The 13,116-nt window shown below is 47.4% G+C and overlaps 1 protein-coding gene across 1 annotated transcript in view; it reads left to right on the forward strand.

Annotated features, from left to right (window-relative positions):
- Positions 1–13,116, forward strand: part of LOC138287580 (sodium- and chloride-dependent GABA transporter 2-like) — a 769,612-nt gene that overhangs the window by 177,863 nt on the left and 578,633 nt on the right. The window contains exon 2 of the mRNA XM_069228139.1: positions 8,816–9,034. Coding sequence (XP_069084240.1) covers positions 8,821–9,034 — 214 coding nt within the window. The 5' untranslated portion in view covers positions 8,816–8,820. The remainder of the gene's footprint in view (positions 1–8,815; positions 9,035–13,116) is intronic.

Raw genomic sequence — 13,116 nt, forward strand, 5'->3', positions numbered from 1 at the left:
TAATGAGGTGATAAGTCATCGTTTTCTCCTACTTAGAACCTTCCGATTACCTCGGTCATGACACTGGTAGTGAGCAGTGTTTCAAAGAAAAAAAACTCTTGAAGGCTAGTCTGTTTTTCAATAGGATCAGGAGAAGAGCATGATCTGGCTGTACAAAAACCTCCAAAAACACAAAACGCAATCTAAACACAAATAATTCTGCAGTGGGACTGTCTGTTACTCTTCACTATTTTGGAGGAAAATCAAGTTGTAGATCTGTGTTCAACGCAGCAAAAATACCTTCAGGATCACAACACAATGGTATCCTCCAACTGTCGAAAACTGATTAAAAACACAGTGTTCTAAGGCTCCTACACCCGTTCAAAGGGTTGTGGGGAGAAGGGAGTACTCATTCACGTATGGTGATCTTGTATACATATTAAATCATTCTAAAGTGAGGTCTTAGCTGGCATATATTCATTACAAGGGCAAGCCTTCACAATTATGAAGTTATTCAGGATAATTCATGACTGGGTACACAAATTCAAAAGGGTATGGCTCCCGCTTATCACACAAAGATGACCCAGGCAGTGGGTGAGGACCCGCCAGGTATGTCTGCTGTACTCAGTCATTCCTAACTATTTAACCTCACTTCTCCACACAGAGAGAATGTCATGATAATCCCAAGGTGGGTCACTTTTGGGGCAAATTCCAAGACCCCAGTTGAGAATATTTTAGCATCAACGTTTGTGCAAGACCCACTTCCTGTCCAAATGCGATTTCATATTTCCTGGGAGCTTTGGGGCCATAATAACAAACAAGATTAAATATATTGATGAGATATAATTGTATGCCTATATACATACATCCGTGCTACAAAATAAAAATGAAGTTGTTAAAAAAATAAGTTTCAGTTTGCAGTATGTTCTCTTTATTCTTGGAAGCAAAGCATAATCAGTGAAGTTGCCAGTGGGCAGGTATGCCATAACAAGTGCAGATTTTAGAATTCCAGTAGAAATACTTAAACATTGACACTCGTGAGATATTCACACTCTAGACTCCAAACTTTGTTCAAAAGGCCATTTATTAGGACAGGATTGCATAAGTACTGTAACATGTAACAAACTACATTTCTTAACAGTAGCCTATTGAAAACTTTACCCTCTTCGACCTCCCTCAAATTTTTTCCCATAAGGCTTGAGGCATTCTTTGCACTTTGTTCCACTCAGTTCACCCCATCCCTTATATCTTTGTCATCTCATTTACCAAACAAACTCCAAATCCCATCTCTTTCTCCTACTCCAGGTATCCTACCCAAATATCTTCATTCACCTGTCTTTTGTCCTTACTCCCCCGAGGGGTGGACCTGTCCGCATCTGAGTCTCTCCCACAGTCCAAATACCGGCTCACACCATGCAACTGTCCTACCATGGCAACCACACAGCTACCACCTCCAACATACTGCAGGGGAGATGGGTGGGTCAGCGGAGCTCTGCAGCTGCCCGAGGTCCACGAAGGAGTCTGAAAGGGTGTTGCTTCACTCTGTAGGAAAGTACCCTCTTTCTTGGTATGGTTACCCCCTTTTTCTGCCTGATGTCAATGTGTTGGACTATGTTCACTGGGATCCTGCTAACCAGGACCCCAGTGATTATGCTCTCTTTCCCAAAACTCTGTATTTCATCCCACAATTGGCTGACTGGTGCCCCATTATAAGTCCCTAGTATATGGTACCTAGGTAACCAGGGCATTGGGGCTCCAGGGATCCCTATGGGCTGCAGCATGTATTTCGCCACCCATTGGGAGCTGAAGCAAAGGGTTCTGCAGGAGTGCCATTGCAGCCTGCATGAAAAGGTACAAACATACTTTCACTGCCATTTTACACTGCACCAGGTCACTTATAATTCACCCCTTTGGCAGGCCTTCTAGCCCAGAGGGCAGGGTGGAAAGTGCCTGTGTGTGAGGACACCCCTGCACTAGCTTAGCAGAGGTGCTCCCACAAACTCAAGGCCCATTCTCCTGGACTTCATGAGTGCGAGGGACACTATTTTAAGCGTGTGCTGGACATAGGTCAATACCTATGTCCAGCTACATAATGGTAACTTCAAACAGAGGCATGTTTGGTATCAAACATGTTGGAATCATACCCTAATGCTTTTGCAGGCATTAGTTGTATGATTCCATGCACTCTGGTGGGTCCTTAGAGGTTTCCAGGCAGCCAAAGCTGCTGCCACCTCCCAGACAGGTTTCTGCCCTCCTGTTGCTTGAGAAGTTCAAACCCAGGAAGGCAGAACAAGGGATTTCCTTTGGGAGAGGGGTGTTACACCCTCTCACTTTTGGAAATAGGTGTTCAAGGCTAGTGAGGGGGTACCCTCCCCAAGCCACTGGAAATGCTTTGCAGGGCACATTTGGGGCCCTCCTTACATAAACCAGTCTACACTGGTTCAGGGACCCCCCAGTCCCTGCTCTGGCATGAAACTGAACAAAGGAAAGGGGAGTGACCACTCCCCTGTCCATCACCACCCCAGGGGTGGTGCTCAGAGGTCCTCCAGAGAGTCCCTGGGTTTTGCCATCTTCAATTCAAAGTAGGCAGGGAGCTCTGGGATCATCTGAGTGGCCAGTGCCAGCAGGTGACATCAGAGCCCCTTCCTGATAGGTGGTCACCCATCTAGGTGACCAATCCCCCTTTCAGGGCTTTTTAGGGTCTCTCTCTTGGGTAGTTCCTCAGATTTGGGTTGAAAGACTCAGCTGGATTCCTCTGCATCCTGCACTTCGACTTCTGACCGAAGAAACTGCATCTGGACGCTCCAGGACCCGACAAGCTGCAACAAAGAAGCAAGATGCCTCCTGCAACATTGTATCCATGGCTCCTTCCTGCAACTGCAACATTTTCCCGGTCATGCATCCTTTAAGGACAGCCTGACTTCAGCCCGCATCAGAAGGAATCTCCCTTGTAGTGAAGGAGCCACTCCCCTACTTCTGCAGGCACCAACTGCAACAACGACTGGCTGTGTGGACCCCCTCTCCTGCTGAACTGCATGGATCTTGCATCACAGGTGGTGGACTGAAGTGGTCACGAAGGGTCCTCTCGTCCAGCTGTCCAACTTGCGTGGAGGTAAGCCCTTGCCTGCCTAGGCAGGACAGTACCCCCATGCACTGTGTCCTTTGCAGCTGCCAAGGCTTGTTGGCATCTTTTCCAATGGATCTTCAGGCATCTTGAAGCTCCAGCCCCCCGCACTCTATTCTGCCACGCACAGCTCCCTGAGTGGTTCTCCAGCGGCGTGGGATCACTTTTTGTAGTGCTGCATGGGCTCATTCTTAGAGTCTCGTGTCCCCATCCTGTGGGACTCCTGTGGGTGCTACCTGTGCTTCTGTGGGCTCTTTGTGTTTCTGAGGGCCCCCTCTGACTCCCCCTCTTGTACAGAGTCCACCTGGTCCTGGACAGCTCCACTTTCCTCTAACCACAAGTACTAAGTGTGCCAAGACTTGTTTGCTGAATCCGAAGATGCAAACCTGACTGAAAGCCTCCTTCCAGCGTGAATCATCACCTGCATCCTCCAGGAACTGAACTTCGTCTTCTTGGGTCCAGTGCTGACTCTCCTTCATCGTCGACTCACCTCTTTCTGGTGGGTAGGGGCTCTTGCCCTTCATGGACTCTGCTGTGCTTCTTGGACTTGGTCCCCTTCTTCCACAGGTCCTCTTGTCCAGGAACCCACTGTTGGTGTATTGCAGTCTCTTCTGGGTTTTGCATTCTTCTTCCCAGTGGGTGTTCTGGGGAATTTACGGTGATTTACTCCTTCTTTCCTGGTCGCTGGGGGGAGTTGTGGTACTTACCTCTGGGTTTCTTAGTACTCCCAGCTTCCCTCTACACACTCCACTTATCTAGGTGGGGGACCGACTTTCGCATTTCATTTTTTTAGAATATGGTTTGTGCTCCCCCAAGGGCTATATCTTTCTATTGTGATTTTCACTAATTGCACTGTTTTCTAACTGTTTCTATGCCTATTTCTGCACACTAGTGTAAATAATTTGTGTAGTACTTATCTCCTAAGGGAGTATAGCCTCTAAGGTATTTTTGGCATTTGTGTCACCAAAATAAAGTACCTTTATTTTTGTAACACTGAGTGTTTTCTTTTCACTGACCACACTAATAAGGGATACCTGGACCTGGCATAAGGTGTGAGTACCATAAGTACCTACCTACCACACACCAGGCCAAACTCCTGCACACTCTCTGACTCCTTAGGTACATTCCCAAACCCCCTTGGGCTTCCGTCCCCTAACCCACCCCGTGTGCCCTCCACACTACTGCAACACATTCATGCCCAAACTCTTCTCCTGCACCACACCCTCTCATTCCATAACTTCCTCACCAAATCCCTCAATTCGACCATGTAAGATGAATAGCCCAAGTCTGACAAATGCACCCCGTCACAGCAAAAAAGCCCCTTGTCTTCTTCCTTTATGCCCCCATGCGCCACCACATTGATGCCTTTCACTGAGCAAAAAACCCTCATTATCTATAAAGTTTCCTTCTTGCCTTATAAATGGCTGCATGCTTTATTGCTCCGCTCCAGTTCCTACCCAGCACAAATTCTGTCCATAGCAAGCTTGTTCCGGCCAGATTGGGCTTCAGAATCTCCAAGTCCCTCTGCATGAGTTTGCAGTAGTGTCAAACCAGACAATTGCACCAAGTCATTCTCCCCCAAATGTACCACCAGCAAATCCGGGCAACCCCATTTGGGCAACATGGTAGCTAAGAATGGCAGCAGACCCCTCCAACATGTCCCATTTTCCCCCCAACATATCTCTTCATGTCTGCTGCTAGGCAATCCAAGATTCCTTACATAGATCTGCCGCTCCGCATATTTGGCCTCCCAACGAGTGCCCCACTATCCACTCCACGTACCTACCTTGTGATGCAATGGGCCTCTCATGCACCCTAAGGTGGAAAGAGATACTAGGTATCTGCATTTGACAGGACCAAAGCACACTCTGTCTTTGGAACCAACTCCCCCTAATACAAGCCCCATTTATTTAAGCACATATTGCTCACAGGATTTTGACTTCCATGGTCCAATTGCCCAAATCTGCACCATCCCCCCACCCCAAATGTGCAACCAATGTCACAGCCCCAATACTGAAAGAGTGCCTCCCGAAACTAGCACGGTACCGCCCCAGCTGCCCCAGGACTTTACATAGGACTGATAACAGCTGAAAAGCTGTGACCTTGGTCCCATCATAATGGCAAAAAAGCAACTCCTGCCTTCGTCCTGGCCACACTTGAAACTTTTGCCACTCCTTCACCAGGCAAACTGCCTCTCGTATCCACATCACCCCCCCCCCCCCTTCCCTGCTTGGTTTGTTTTCAATATCCTCAACCAAATGGCCAACTTCCCCGATTTCAGGAATATGTCATTGTGCTGTATGCCGTCCTAACTACCCACACCCAACAATTTAAACACCCTGAATGTCCTAAAAAATATCCATATCATACACAGGGGAAACACCGCCAGTTCAAACCCATCCCAACAACAGTGTTGATAACAAGCCAGAATCTCACCCAGTAGTTTAAACATAATTGCTTCCCTTTCTCTCCCTTTGGCCCCCCCAACTCTTGACCAACTACTGAGCATACTCATCAGCATCTCATTGCCAGCAGGGTCAAAACCCCAAAAGAGCTTGCCATAAAATGACAACCCTGCCAACTTTCCTGCAATTGTGGTATGGGACACACCTTGTCCATTAGGGACAGGACAAACGGACAACCATCCCTTCCCTGTCAATCCGCTTCTATCTCAAAGTTCCCTCATCCTTCCCGCAAAATGCGCCATGCTAGCTGATAACTCTTCTTGGTAGATTCCGCTAAGGACAACTCCACCAGCCTAAGCACTCTGGTGCCCCCCACTCCCAGACTTCCATAGGGACCGGAGTCTTCTCTTCCTCTGCTCCTGGTGCCAAACTGCGAATTCGGTGTCACTATTCACAAGGCAAAGAGTCAGCTATTGCATTGTTCACACCAGGCATGTGTTTGGATGTAAAGGTATTGCTGTTTCTCAAGCACATCAACATAAAGCAGCGTAACAGCCTCAGAAGCCTCAAATCCCTCACCCTCTGACCATTCACCAAATCCACGACAGACATGTCATCCTCATTAAACAGTACTATCCTGTTAGCCAACTTGTCTCCCCACACAGCAAGAGCCACTAGCAAGGGGAAAAGCTCCAAAAAAGGCTAAGCTCTGTCCCTGCGGTAGCCACTGGGGAAGCCAACCCCTCGCACACCATCCCCCGCCAAGTGTGCCGGTGGCATCTAAATAGATTTGCACCTGACACACAATTCTGTCCTCTTGAAAACACATTGACACACCATTGAACTCATCAAGAAAAGAATGCCACACTGCCAAATCCACTCTGACCACCATGGCACCTGCACTCTGTGATGTGGCAGCCTAGCTCCAGACATCACCATGCTCAGATGTCTACAAACGGTTCGCCCCCACACCACCCTGCAAGCAAAGTTTAAGAGATACAACAATTTGTGCAGTTTCCGGAGCTCTAAGGGCCATATATATACTTTTTTAGCACCGCATTTGCGTAATTTTTTTATGCAAAGGCGGCGCAAACTTGTAAAATACAATTGTATTTTGTACATTTGTGCCGTTTTTGCATCAAAAAGCAGCGCAACTGCGGCGCTAAAGAAGTATAAATATGGGCCTAAATGTCTCACTCTTACCACTTCTTCCAAAAAGAGCTGCATCTCTTGTGTTTTCTTCTTTGGTTACCTCACCATCATGTTGACCGTGTCTAGTTCATTACCTAAGGAAGTCAAAACTTTACTAGGCCCCTCAGTCTTCTTGGGTGCCAAATGCACTCTGAATCCCTTTGTCATGTCTTTAAATTGATCCAAGGCCCATTGACAGGTCTCAGAACCCACTTTCCCAACAAGCAAAAAGTCATCCAAATAGTGCATGAAATCTTTGTGCCTACTGCCCCTAATGAAAGCTCATTGCTGGAAGGAGTTGAATGCTTCAAAGAGAGCGCATGAGAATGCACAACCCATCACCAAGACCTTGTTAACATATATGGCACCCCCAAACTGCATTCCCAGCAATGGAAAGTCCTCAGGGTGGACTGGAATCAAGCCTAAGGCTGACTTGGTGTCACACTTCATTAGCTTTGCCCTCTCTCCACACAACCTCACCAGCCTGACAGCATTGTCCACTGATGCGTATACCATCTTGGTATCCTCCAGGGCTACAAAATCATTAACAGATGCCCCTTCAGGCCAGGATAAATGGTGGATCAACCTGTACTCCCCCTCCTGTTTTTTGGGGACCACTCCTCAATGAGATATTATCAAGCCCAATAAGGGCTATTTATAGAATGGACCCACAATTCTTTAGACGTGCTGACAGGTCCTATGGGAATTAACATGGGAAATGCAACGTTTTTGTGAGCCCCCTTTTTCTCGTCCCCCGCTTGATGAATCACTCCGAAACTTCCTGTGTACAGCAAGAATCACTAGGCCACTTTTTTTGAAGATTTGTCAAACGGTGCCCAAGATATAGGCAAGTCAAAAAACGCTTTTTCTGTGGAGACATGGGGGGTCATTCTGACCCCGGCGGTCTAAGACCGCCGGGGCCAGGGTCGGCGGGAGCACCGCCGACAGGCCGGCGGTGCCCCGCAGGGCATTCTGACCGCGGCGGTTCGGCCGCAGTCAGAAGAGGCAAACCGGCGGTCTCCCGCCGGTTTACCGCTGCCCTTAGAATCCCCCATGGCGGCGCAGCTTGCTGCGCCGCCATGGGGGATTCTGACACCCCCTACCGCCATCCTGTTCCTGGCGGTTCGCCCGCCAGGAACAGGATGGCGGTAGGGGGTGCCGCGGGGCCCCCGTAAGAGGGCCCCGCAAATTATTTCAGTGTCTGCTAAGCAGACACTGAAATACGCGACGGGTGCAACTGCACCCGTCGCACCCCTGCAACTCCGCCGGCTCAATTCTGAGCCGGCATCCTCGTTGCAGGGGCATTTCCTCTGGGCCGGCGGGCGCTCTTTTGGAGAGTGCCCGCCGGCCCAGAGGAAATGTCTAAATGGCCGCCGCGGTCTTTTGACCGCGGTGCGGTCATTCAGCGGCGTTACCTTGGCGGACGGCCTCCGCCGTCCGCCAGGGTCATAATCAGGCCCATGGTCCTAACTATAACTACCTACAGACGACCACCAGCAGGATATATATATATATATATATATATATATATATATATATATATATATCCACATTCCTCCTGTGTAGGACTCACAGCCCTGGAATATGTAGCAGCTGGACCTTGAAACAAGGACGACCACAGACACCAGTGTGCAGGATATAAAATACTCCAAACAGAGTTTATTAGCAAAACTTCACCAACGCATTTCGGCTGTGGCCTTGATCACGGTAGCAATGCTTTGGGCACTGGCACCTACTCTTCTATAAATTAAGCACTACCTATAAACTACCTTTCACTCACAAACTGGCTCACTCTTAGTCATTTACTTAGCTAAACAGTAACTCTCTCCTGCTCATTGACTCATCCAATCATATACCGACAATTATTAGATTGAACAGTGTGGTTCCCAATCACTCTCTTGTCCTTCACAGCTAGCTGGAAAAACAGATTCTATACAATATAAATATCAAGCTGAAAGTAATCACTATAGGCAACACCTCCTAGGAGCGGTTCCAGATCCATAACCTTCAAGAGGCTCAGCAGGGGTGTGTAGTAATAAACAATGCTCCCTGAGTGTCTCTTCCTCTGCACATTGGCATGTGCTCAGTGTAAAATGTACTTCCGTTTCTGTTTTAGGTGTAATGGCTATTCAAAATGTTGGGACACTTACCAATGGAGATACCATACATGCTCATCCCCTCATGGAAAAGAAGCATTTTGAAGAGTGCAAGCCAGAAATAATGGAGCGAGGGCATTGGAACAACAAGATGGAGTTTTTGCTGTCGGTTGCAGGGGAAATCATTGGATTAGGCAACGTCTGGAGATTTCCTTATCTCTGCTACAAAAATGGAGGAGGTAGGTAGACATCACTCCTCTAAATTTTACACTAAAAAAATTGGTGAATTTTAGCTGGTGGAAGTGGAGTACTGAAAAGAGTGATCAAATGTGGCATATAGGTCGAGAGGTGATGTATAGCAATTTCCCAGGTAAACCTAGAATTTTGGGTAGACATGGGTTGAAATAAAATTCAGACCTATTGCTTGGATATGTCCTATTAGGTGATTGTAATACATATAGCATACAGTCTGCCATGGTATTACCTTGCAGTGCTAAGTAGGGGGATTTTGATGATGTGGTCTGACAATGCTGTCACACAACAAGGTTTGATTTCTTATTGCTTGAGTTGGGTAATCAGTATTGTAGATGAGGGTCATATGCTGATTTTAGGTGTCACTTTTGGTCAAATGTTTCTTTCAGTGGCTAGTAGTATGTATTGTGTGTAAACAGAGTTTCTTACTCATGTATTTGTCGTCAGGAGTATTTTCTTAATGCATTGGCCATCTCAAAGTATGGGGTAAATGGTGTTTTTTCAATGATCCACAGCATTGTTTATACCGAACTAGCAATGGGATGTTGGCAAGATGCTGAATTTAGTTTTTTATATGTTGATGTGGAATGGTATACTGCTTTGTGAAGAGTGGGGTCCTGTTTTGAGCTTATGAGGTACAACTAAATGGTGCCTTGAGCTATGAAGGATGTGGTGCCATATCTTATTATTAGTGCTAGTTATAATAAAAAAGGCTGTAGGGCAGATTGGAATGATGTGGGGTGACATCTATTGGTGATAGATGGAATAAAATGTAGTAGGCTGATGGCCTTCGGACCTCTTCCACATCAGAAAAAAAAAATTCCCCAGTTAGGTGGTCCCTGGGGTACGGGGGCTGCATGGCCCCTTACACCAAATGCCTCAGGGAGGTGGTGGTCCCCAGGGCTGTGAAGGGCCGCACAGCCCCTGCACCACATTTCTGTTATGCCCTGGGGAGGTGATGGTCCCCGGGACTGCAGAGGGCAGCACATCCCCCCACATTTACTTTAACAATATCCCCCAGGTAAGTGGTGGGTCCCCAGGGCTGTGCCGGGGTCCAAAGAGCCCCCTATTAAAAAAAACAATGATTCCTGGACCTGGCCCACCTGGGGGCTTATTAATAAACAAGCATGGGGTACTGCGCTTGTTTTAAAAAAAAAAAATCCCACAAATTTACATTTTTTAAAAGATGCCTTTTTTACCGGGGGGTCCCCCTGTGACCCAAGCACCAGAGCTAAGGGATCAGGGTGACTTTACCATGTCCCCTTGTATTTGGTTTTTTTACACTTTTTTGGTGACAATTGGCTCAAGCTGAGTCTCAAGATGGCTGCCAACACTTCCTGTTTAAAGTGTTGGAAGCCAATTGGAACTGGGCATTTCCTTGCACAAGCTCGTCATTGTTCGCAAAGTCTTCGTGGTCACAGATATACAAATTTGGATTTCCTTAAATATCTCAAAACCTACTTAACAGATTTACACCAAATAAGTAAAAATGCAATCTACGTACCGAAAGCTAGCTTTCTGCCAAACTTGGTATAATTCTGTCCAGTGGTTCATGTTCCTATGGGAATTAACCTGGGAAACACTACTTTTTTGACCTCCCCCCTTTCTAAGCTCCCGCTTGATGGATCACCCCAACCTTTCTGTGTGCAACAAGAATCACAGGGGCACTTTTTTGGCAAAATTTCTTGAAGATTTGTCAAACGGTGCCAAAGATATAGGCAAGCCAAAAAACATTTTTTCTATTTCTATGGAAACATGGCCCTAACTATAACTACCTAGTGGCGACCACCACTAGGTATTATATTCACTTAAAACCAATTAAATTCATTTAAAACCAATTGTTATAGGGACGTTATAGTTAGGTTCTAAATGTACTTGCACAAAACCAGAGAAATTCAGCAGTTACATTTATTTCAAGTAACTATAACTCAGACCCTTAGGTAACTATAACTCGTGTCCCCGCCATCAACAGTTTTTTCTTTAATAAATTGACTGCTAATGTTTTATTTATATTTCTAATGACGTTAGAGAAGTTGCCATGAGTGTTGTGATATGTGGGGTAAATAGCAGTCCATTGCGAGGGTTTGGCCAACCCCTATAACCACCCAACTGCTTGCTGCGCCTTTGGCCGTGCATGGCAGGGGTTGAGGCCAGGCCCTGCAGCCAACCCCCATAACCACCCAATCCCACGCCGTGCACTGCTAAAGACAGTGCATGGTGGGGGTTGGGAGCAGGTCCTGTTTCTCTGGGTGTGAGACAATGTCCCTGGGTGTGAGAGTGGGTGTGAGAGTGTCAGTCTGTCTGTGAGAGAGGGTGTGAGAGGGTCTATGTGGGTATGAGAGTATCTAGGTGTAAGAGTAGGTGTGAGAGGGTGTCTCTGGGTGTGAGAGTGGGTGTGTGTGTGTGTCTGTGTGGATCTCAGAGTGGGTGCATTTGAGTCTCTGAGTGAGTCTGTGAGTTGATGTGTGAGTGTCTAGGTGGGTCTGTAAGTGGGTGCATGGGTGTCTGAGTAGGTCTGTGAGTGGGAACATGAGACTCTGAGTGCATCTGTAAGTGAGTTCATAAGTTTCTGAGTGGGTCTGTGAGTGAATGCGTGAGCCTGAGTGGGTCTGTGAGTGGGCGCATGAATGTCTGTGAGGGTCTGTGAGTGTCTGTGTGGATCTGTGAGAGGGTGCATCAGTGTCTAAGTGCATCTGTGAGTGGGTGTATGAGAATCTGAGTGGGCCTGTGAGTGGGTGTTTAAATCTCTAGTGGGTCTGTGAGTGGGTGTGTGAATGTCTGAGTGGGTCTGTGAGTGGGTATGTGAATGTCTGAGTGAGTGTCTGAGTGCATCTTTGAGTGGGTGTGTGAGTGTCTGTGTGGGTGTTTCAGTAGCTGTGTGAGTGATTGGCCACAAAGGAAAGTCACCTGCCCTTATATCCAACAGGAATCCACAGTTTTGCACAAAATATTTACCCAAGTGGAGTTCTTTCTGTCTCCTTGGGTAAACGACCAGTTCGTATTCTACATTACAGCTGCGCAATGAAGCACAAGGAAATGTCGCCAGTGACCTTGTGTGAGTTTTGACAATATAATTGTTCCTGGTGCATCTTTATCTAGAAATATCTGATAACATGAATCCTCCTGTAGAGAGGCCAACAAGACTACAAAGACGTAAATCTACACCAAACCAGGGTCCAACACGTTATCTATATGGTGTAAGTGCTTTGGCACCAAGAACGCGCAACAAAATAAGCAACAAACACACTTTGGCCCTTTGGTAAGCTGTCTATCATCCTGGAAACAGCAGGATTTTTTAATTCTACTAAGGTGGATGGGGTAGGGCCAAGCGGGTGGAGTGGGCGGAGCTTCCAGGTAATTTGCACATTTGTATTCTTGTAGCAATTTAAAGAGAGAACCATGGACTCTGCACTTACCAGGAGAGGACAAGAAAGAACTCACTTGCCACAGTCACATGCACATTGCGCTCCAATAGATCAGTGATGCATTTATCTCCACAAAGGATTTCAGATTGTTTTTCAATGTGGAATCGCTGAGTAAACACACTTAATAGAAGAGGGAGACTGTGAGCCCCCCTCTTCGAGACTTCATAACCCAGGATCCGGTCTTCATTCAATAGGGGAGACGGGCACTCTGCCTGGACTGATTTTGGCCCCAGGGACCCCATCAATCCAAGCCAGCCCATCAATAAATTGAGGAGGAGGCAGCGCTGGCCCCTCTCCTATTGATTGAGACTGGGCCCCAGGGAATGGGGCCCGGTTTTTATTCAGTTGGGGAGGAGGGGTGCACAGCCCCCCTTCCCTTCCTGATTTTGGCCACGGAGACCCCATTATCCCAGGGCTCGGCCATGTCACCTCCGCACCCAGAATGCAATGGGACAGGGGGGGGACCTCAAGGCCTACGCAGCCCCAGCCGGCTTCCTGCCTCCTGCAGTAGCCGGCATTGCTATTGCACACAGGGAGCTGTTAGACATGAAACTCCCTGTGTGCAAGAGCAATTTTTTCAACTCTTGCCCTCATGTCTGTAGGCAGGGAGAGAGATGAGACCACCCCTTGCAGCATGCGGGGGC

Source organism: Pleurodeles waltl, chromosome 4_1 (genome assembly GCF_031143425.1).
Source record: "Pleurodeles waltl isolate 20211129_DDA chromosome 4_1, aPleWal1.hap1.20221129, whole genome shotgun sequence".
In the NCBI taxonomy this organism is placed as follows: domain Eukaryota; kingdom Metazoa; phylum Chordata; class Amphibia; order Caudata; family Salamandridae; genus Pleurodeles; species Pleurodeles waltl.